Source organism: Megalobrama amblycephala, linkage group LG5 (genome assembly GCF_018812025.1).
Source record: "Megalobrama amblycephala isolate DHTTF-2021 linkage group LG5, ASM1881202v1, whole genome shotgun sequence".
Classification (NCBI taxonomy): domain Eukaryota; kingdom Metazoa; phylum Chordata; class Actinopteri; order Cypriniformes; family Xenocyprididae; genus Megalobrama; species Megalobrama amblycephala.
This window is the reverse complement of record NC_063048.1, coordinates 35,925,607-35,933,757: the sequence shown is the minus strand read 5'-3', so window position 1 is coordinate 35,933,757 and position 8,151 is coordinate 35,925,607. Positions and strand designations below refer to the sequence as shown.

The following is an 8,151-nucleotide window of genomic DNA, read 5'->3' as shown; positions in this document are numbered from 1 at the left end:
ACAGCTCAAAACTCATCTCTTTCGTGAGCACTTAACCTCATCTTAAAAAAAAATTCCTATCCCTCACTTCCTCTAATCCCTCTCTATTGTAGCTTATGTAAAAATATAAAAAGCCTGTTAAAAAGGGATGGCTGTTTTTTTTTTTTTTTTGTTTGTTTTTTGTTTTTTTTTTTGTCTTTTTTTTGTATTATCCACTGTTCTTCTTCTGTTTTTTATGTTTGTTTTATTTATCTATTATTATTTTGATGTAATTCTATTCTGTATTTAAATACACTTAAAATGCATACTGCAATTCAAATGGTTGCAGTATAAGGTCACCAACATAACCTCAAATAATGCTGAAATTTCAGCTTGATCACAGGAATAAATTACACTTTAAACTGGAATAATCTTTCTAAAGTAATAATAATAATAAAAGTAATCATTTCTAAAGTAATAATAAACTTGAATTCTTTCAGAAACATTAAAAAAAATCTTTCTAACCCCAAAATTATGAATGGTATGTTATGCATTCAACATTATAATCATGTTAATGGGTGTAAATCTTTTCACAAATATCCTGTCTCGTGACTTTAAAAAGAGCCCACAAAGTTGACATTCCCCTTGTTGAGTGTGCACATAACATAAGACCCTTACTGGAATATGCCAACGAAATTTCCTCCACTACCCAGTGAGATAAACACTGTTTAATTATCGGCTTCCCCATACGTGGTTTCATCCAAGATACGAACAGCTTATCACTCTTCCTGCACCCTCTGGTTCTTTCCGTGTAAATGCGTAAAGCACGCACTGGGCACAACACATTTAACTTTTGCTGTTCTGATGAAGCAAAAGGTGGTTGTTACACTGTAAAAAAAAATCCCAGTAAAATTTACGGTAAAAAAACGGCAGCTGTGGTTGCCAGAACTTTACCGTAAAAAATACAGTAGCAACGTAAAAAAAAAAATCTGTTAAATTTATGGTAAAATAATGTATTTCATTAACTGATATAATGTTAATTTACCAACCTAATGAAGTACTAATATCTGTTTTGTACCTTTATAATACACTGACAGTCACCAAACCCAGTGGTGATGAGAGTCACATGATGAATCAAAGTTCATCACGAGCAGCTTTTCCACAAGCTGAGAAGGACAACACTAACATATAGAAGGTGCACACAGTGTCATTCACACACACACTAAACACCATCATGGTAACATGCATGAAATTTTAAAAATGCAATAAACATTAATTTAACAACATTAGATGTAACATAAAACCCTAATGTACATAACTGATTAGGAAAAAAATGAGAAAAACAGAGTTATTTCAACGAAAATATATCAAATGTAAAGTGTCACGCAGGGAATTGTGGGAATGTCAATTTATGGTTTTTAACTGTAAATTTTACAATGAATTGTTATTTTTCACTTCCAAAAACTGCGAATTTAACGGTATTTTACCGTAAAGTTACCGTTAGATCTATTACAGTTATTCACCGTATATAGTACAGAAACTTTCCGTAAACCAATTAACAGTTTTTCACCGCAGCATTTTTACGGTCTTTTACTGTTAAAATCACGGTCATTTTTTACAGTGTAGAAAGCTCTTAACTCAAGAGGAAGAATAGCATTAACTTTTTTGGGCATGAATGCAGGATTAGGTTTCAGAATTAGCCCTGCATCCCCGGGCATGAACTGCATACACGCTGAATGCACAGAAATTGCGTGAATCTCGCTTACACGCTTTGCAGAAACCAAAGCTAACAGCAATGCCATCTTAAACGACAATATTTTGAAATCTATCGGGAACAGGGGATTCCTGCTGGCTGCTCGAACCCGGGGAAGCTGTCACTGTCCACCTATATTAAAGAGGATACAGAGGATGTTTTCGACGACTGAGAAACCAAAGACTGTTACTGAGTTTTTGAAATGAGCGCATGCGTAAGAACAACCCCCTCCTTCACAGCTCATTTCGAGGGAACGCCTCCCAAAACTCGTGCACGAGTGTTTACCACCGGCATTCGCTGTGTCGTGTTAGTGGATTCATTATGTCGGACTCACCGCAGGTAACTCATAATCTGCAGTTGTTACTCCTGTCTCCTGACAAAAACATTGCATGCGGCGCCTGTGGAGTGTGGAAAGTTACTGGAGCGCGCAGCCGCGCTCGTCTCTCACAAGGAACGTCACGGCAGTGATTGACAAGCCAGAGGGCCAATCGTTTACGCGATGATCGCGTAAACGATTGGCTGATGTTTTTAAGGCCCTTCCTTGTGCACAGATGATGTATATTAATATTATTCCTTTCAGTGCACCTAATAAATAGTATTTTATCAGTTAGTAAAGACAGTTTCAAGTAATATTGCAAAAATGTATAAAACAAAACATCCTCTTTAGCACCTTTAAAATCTGTTTGAAGGTTCGCCGATTCCCACCTTATTCTTCTCTGACCTATTAACCTCATTACACAGATCCAGTGTCGCTCTGCCGTATTTAAATCCATTCGACCACTTCCCTGTTCAATTTCCACTCCACATAAGAGGGGATTGCCCCTGGACAGCAGATCCACACCCTGGTTCATAAAACCGAGGCCGAATGGGAGAACCAGTGTGACGCCCCTGTTGGCCGTTCCTTGTTTTGTGTGTGTGTTGTGTCTGTATTGCATATAGATTGTCTGAACGCACGCCAAACACCGGCATCAGCCATTATTTACTCCACAAACTAACTCTACGAACATGGAAAACAATGATAGATGGACCTCTCGAGTTAAAGAGAAAATCCAATGCAACTTTGAGCAGACCAAGCAAAACATGATGCATTTCTGCTCAGCTAGTGACATTGGACATCAACCACACAGCAAGCGCTAATACTTTTTAGAACATATTAGACAGGCTGTAAACTAATGAAAACGGAGAATGTGTGCTCAGGCTCTGGCATTCTCTGCGCCATCAAAATAAAAGTCACAACAACAAGCACAGCTTACGTTACTTCAGAGTTCCTACTGGCGGTGTGAATGCAGCCAGGAAAACAGCCCTAGGGGAACAATTAGTTCTCAGGGAATCACCCTGGTGCTTAGTTCCTAGAACTACCAGGTGCGAAAGCCTTTATTTATATACAGATGGACAATAATATCACATTCTTGCAATTTATACATTGACAAATAATGAAAGAGGTAATGGCAGCATACGTTATTTTGCACAGATGCATCTAGCTCAGTATGCCCCCCCCCCACACACACACACACACACACGTTCTTTATGCAAGTATTTCGCAGATTTATTAAGTTACATGTTGTTGAAGGTTTCAGTAACCTTCAGCAGTTTAGTGGTCTTGTTTATTCTGACTCAGTTTGTCAAAATCACATGATTTACACAAATTGCCCACAAAATTTCCTGTAAATCACATGACATGAAGAAAGAGGGTGTTATCAGGGTATAAATACAGCTATTGGTCTTGTTTTCATTCAGGTTTGATTGTGGGACATTGTGAGCTCTCTATTCTCTCTCTTGTCATCTGTTGTGAAGAGATTGTGTTTTTTACGCTTTGCTATCTTCAGGCATTCATCCTGGAACCAGTCATGGCATCTTCAAAGTCTAAACAGTAAGGCGCATTACTATCACTACTTACTCTGGTAAATTTTTACAGTCAGAAGTTACATACAAAGGTTTTTGCATGCTACAAATGAACAAAGTGGCATCAAGTTTGCAAGAGTGACCATTTGCATTCAAAATGGCACTAAATTACTGCTTACTGCCCAGTACACAGCGCATACTGCATACTATGTTTTTTAAGAAGTGTATGCAACAAATAATGTTTCAGAGTCGTATGCTACAGTGTTTTCACATGACAGACATTGAACATTAATTCAGCACATCTGTCATTACCTTACAAATAATAAATGTGCTCTTTTTTTATGTAGGTCTGAAAACTCAGATATTCTGTTGAAGAGTGAATTGATAGAAATTCTTAGAAACAGTAAATCAATTGAAGGACCCACTACGAAATATATACTGAACACAACGGTCTTAACAGAAGGAAAGTTGCTAAAGAGAGAGAGAATTGGACAAAAAAAGGACAAACCTCATAAGATCATACTAATGGTTGGAGAAACAGGAACAGGGAAGTCCACCCTCATCAATGCAATGATCAATTACAGCATGGGAGTCAGATGGGAACACAAGATGTGGCTTGAGGTCATTGAGATACCTGAAGACCAAACTGAGTCTCAGACAAAAGCAGTGACTGTTTATGAGGTTAATGCACTGGACAGCCCTTTCGATCTCACTGTTATCGACACACCTGGATTTGGAGACACGGAGGGCTTTGATAAAGACAAACGCGTTTCTGAAGCTCTACAGGAGTTATTCAGATCTGAGGATGGCATTCGTGAAATTCATGCAGTGTGTATCGTGCTGAATGCAACGGATGTTCTACTCCATGATAGACAGTGCTATATCTTGGATGAAATTCTGTCATTATTTGGCAAAGATATAGAAAAACACATCCTGCTGCTCTTCACACACCAGGAAAAAAAAAATCTTCCCAAAAGAATCATGAATTTCCTCAAAGAATCCTTTACTAAATATGTAAAAAATGATGAAAATGTTTGTTTTTTATTTGATAACTGCCAGAGTGAGTACTCTGATGAGGAAGACCGAGACACTTACAAAACATCTTGGAACAATGGAGTTGAAAATTTCAGCAAGTTCTTCGATCATTTGAATAACATTAACCCAAAAAGCTTACACATTACTGAAGTTGTGCTCAGAGCCAGAAAACAACTGGACGCTTGTGTCGGCAATTTAAGGGACAGAATCGAACTGGCAGAACTGAAAAAAAAAGAGCTTGAACAAATCAAAACTGCTTTGGATACATTGGAAAATTACAAGAAAGAGCAAAACAACTTTCAGTATGAAGTTGATGAACCCTACAAAGAAGCGGTCCCAATAAATGCATCACGGTGGAAATGGAGCAAACGGGCGACCCGCTGTGAAGTCTGTAAGGAGAACTGCCACTATCCAGGATGCTGGTGGGTCAGAGATCTCTCCTGGTGTAGTGTGATGGAAGAGGGAAAGTGTACGGTCTGCACGCACAAGTGTCACTACACTAAACATGTGAAAGATTCTAAAATATATGTGCCTAAAACAAGGAAGGTCACGAAAACAAAATATGATCTGAAAAAGAAATATGAAGAGGACGTTGGAGAGAAAAAAAGTTTGATGGCCAAACTAGAGAAGGACATCCAGCAGATGGAGGCAGAGAAGATCAGGCTTGTAGAAGAGTGTTATCAGTGTTTTGATAAATTAATGGAAACAGCATTAAAATCTACATCCATCTCCTCTTTCATACATATAGACTTCATAATTGAGAAAGTGAAGGAAACTGGAAATCAAGAAAGAGTTCAGAAACTTGAGGAACTTAAAAAGAGAGCAATTGAGGAGAACAGAGGACTGGTAGAAGGGATCTACATATATTCACAAATGATTATCTAAAAAAGAAATTTGAAGAGGAGTTTGGAGAAAAAAAAGTTTGACCAAATCAGAGAATGAAATCTAGAAATGAGGCAGAGAAGATCAGGCCTGTGGAGTGTTTGGAGAAATTAAAATCTACATTCAACTCTTCTTTCATTCATCTGGACTTGATTGAGAAAGGAAGGAAACTTGAAAATGACAAAGAGCTCAGAAACTTGAGGAATTTAAAACAAGAGCAATCGAGGAATAAAGGACTGGATGAAAGACTTATCTATCAGTAAACAGATAAATGTGTGCAAAATAAAAGGACTTTTATTTTAGGACTTGAGTCCTAAAAAGTCTTGATAATAATAATTAGTTTTATTTATATAGCGCCTTTCCAGAGCTCAAGGACGCTTTACAGTGTACATAACAAAGAACAGATAATACGAGTAGACAAAGAGAGAAACAATAATGAACATGGAAGTATAAAGAAATAAAGAGTCAAGTACAAAATTACAAAACAGGACTTGAGACATAACATTCAGAGAAAGTGCAATCAATGAATCAAATCAAGAGGTATAGCATTCAGAAAACATATGAGTTTTGAGTAATAATTTAAATTCAGAGATATTATTTACACAACAGAGTGAGCAAGGGAGAGAATTCCAGAGTTTGGGTGCGATAGTACTGAATGATCTGCCCCCCATTGAAGAGAGGCGATGCCAAGGGACAACGAGAAGGCCAGAGTCAGAGGAACGTAGTGAGCAAGTCGGAGGGTAGGGGATGAGCATATTACAGAGATGAGGGGGAGACAAACCATGCAGAGATTTAAAAGTGAGCAGGAGAATTTTGAATTTAATACGGTAGGCAACTGGAAGCCAGTGGAGATCATACAAAATTGGGGTGATGTGAGCAGAACGCTTGGTATGGGTGAGTATTCTAGCAGCAGAGTTTTGAATGTATTGTAATCTGGAAATGGAGCTGGAAGGTAGACCAATGAAAAGAGCATTACAGTAATCAAGGCGTGATGAGACAAATGCATGGATGACAGTTTCAGCGTCTTTGGTACTGATGAAGGGACGGAGTTGGACAATGCCACGTAGGTGAAAGAATGCAGATTTGGTTACAGAGGAAATATGAGACTGAAGAGATAGGGTGGAGTCAATGATAACACCTACATTTTTAACAGTATTGGATGTTTTGATGTGAGAACCAGCAATTTCAAAGGTGAGATTGGTAGAAATATTGGTGGTAAGTGAGGGAGTTCCAATGAAAATATCTGTTTTGTCCATGTTGAGTTTCAGAAAATTTGAATTAAGCCAATCTTTTATGTCTTTTACACAAGCAGAGATTTTGTCATGTGAGTAATAAAAGCAGTATTGTGTCTGTCCATCTCTTATTGGACTAAAATCATCTCTCAATGATGAATTGTTTGTTAGGGGTTTCATCTCTTTGTAATTTAATGCAGTGCTGTTTGTAGAGTGAACATTTTAACAGAAATGTTTAATGATCACTAACATGACGTGACGAGAATATGGAAAATGTGTTTCAAAAAATGCTATTTACATTTCTATGATTTTTGTGAAAACATTTTTTTTTCCTAATATAAGAATGATTTAGTTATTTAGCATGAACCATATATTGTAAAATGTTCAAAACGGCATGTAATTTGTGATTTGAAATCAGTAAAAAAAAATCTATATTTAACAAGTTATTAAGTAAAATATCTAGCTTCTGCTAGACCACCTTCCATATTCAACTTACGAAGAAAGTGTAACGCATCATTCATTACGACTTTTTATTTCTTATGCATTTCATTTTGATTCTTATATATCATGTAAAGCACTTTGAATATGAAGTGCGCTATATAAATAAACTTGCCCTGCCTTGCACTGTTAGGGTGTTTTTCTTCTATTGTAGAAGCTTTGCATCATTTACTTCCAGTGCATGAACATCTGCTGAATATATTCTTTTATGTTCCACAAAAGAAAGAGAATCAAACAGGTTTGAACAACATCAGAGTGCGTAATTGATGGAAAGTGTAATTTTTCATAATATTTGGATGAATTATTCTATTGTTGAACTCTCTAAATGCAATATTATAAATGTGCATCTTCACTTTTCATCAAAACTCTTCCACAAAACAAATTGAGCTCTAAATGTCAAATCAGCTTTATTTCTATATATAAACCCCCAAATGTCTCACATTCACATCAACACTGTCAGAGAAATGTGCAAATGTTCATGACCCCTTCAGCTCATCACTAGATGTTTCCGTCCAAAGCTGTGAATTTAACTTATGTGCAAAATTGTAATGGCATAAATCATTTGTGAATAAGCAGCTTTTCCATCCCATGTGTTCAAGAGAACAAAATCATCATTTCCTGGTGCAAATTATCAGTAATAAAAATGGAAGCTGCTCTTTTCTCCTCCATCATAAATGAGTCTCAGAGCGTCAGACGAAACTCAATAAACGCTGTCATGTGATCTTGCATTCGGATGCTGGTGTTTGGGAACACAATCGTGTGAGACGCTTCTGGAGGAATTAAACCAAATCGTTCTGATGACAAACTTTGACTCACCAAACCAACATTTGAGATGCTGCGATGTGATTGGTTCACTGGTAAGTCCAGTTATCCAATCACAGCCTCTGTTGAGCCAAAGTCAAATGATGTTTTGAGGGATTTATTCAGTAAATGTGTTTCCAGCGCAGTTTA

The 8,151-nt window shown here is 37.2% G+C and overlaps 1 protein-coding gene across 1 annotated transcript; it reads left to right on the top strand.

Annotated features, from left to right (window-relative positions):
• Positions 1-3,454: 3,454 nt before the first annotated feature.
• On the top strand, positions 3,455-7,326 carry LOC125269223. The gene is made up of 2 exons (XM_048192087.1): positions 3,455-3,581; positions 3,901-7,326. The coding sequence occupies exons 1-2, from the start codon at positions 3,559-3,561 to the stop codon at positions 5,471-5,473; spliced, it is 1,596 nt and encodes a 531-aa protein (XP_048048044.1). The 5' UTR covers positions 3,455-3,558; the 3' UTR covers positions 5,474-7,326.
• The last annotated feature ends 825 nt before the right edge of the window (positions 7,327-8,151 follow it).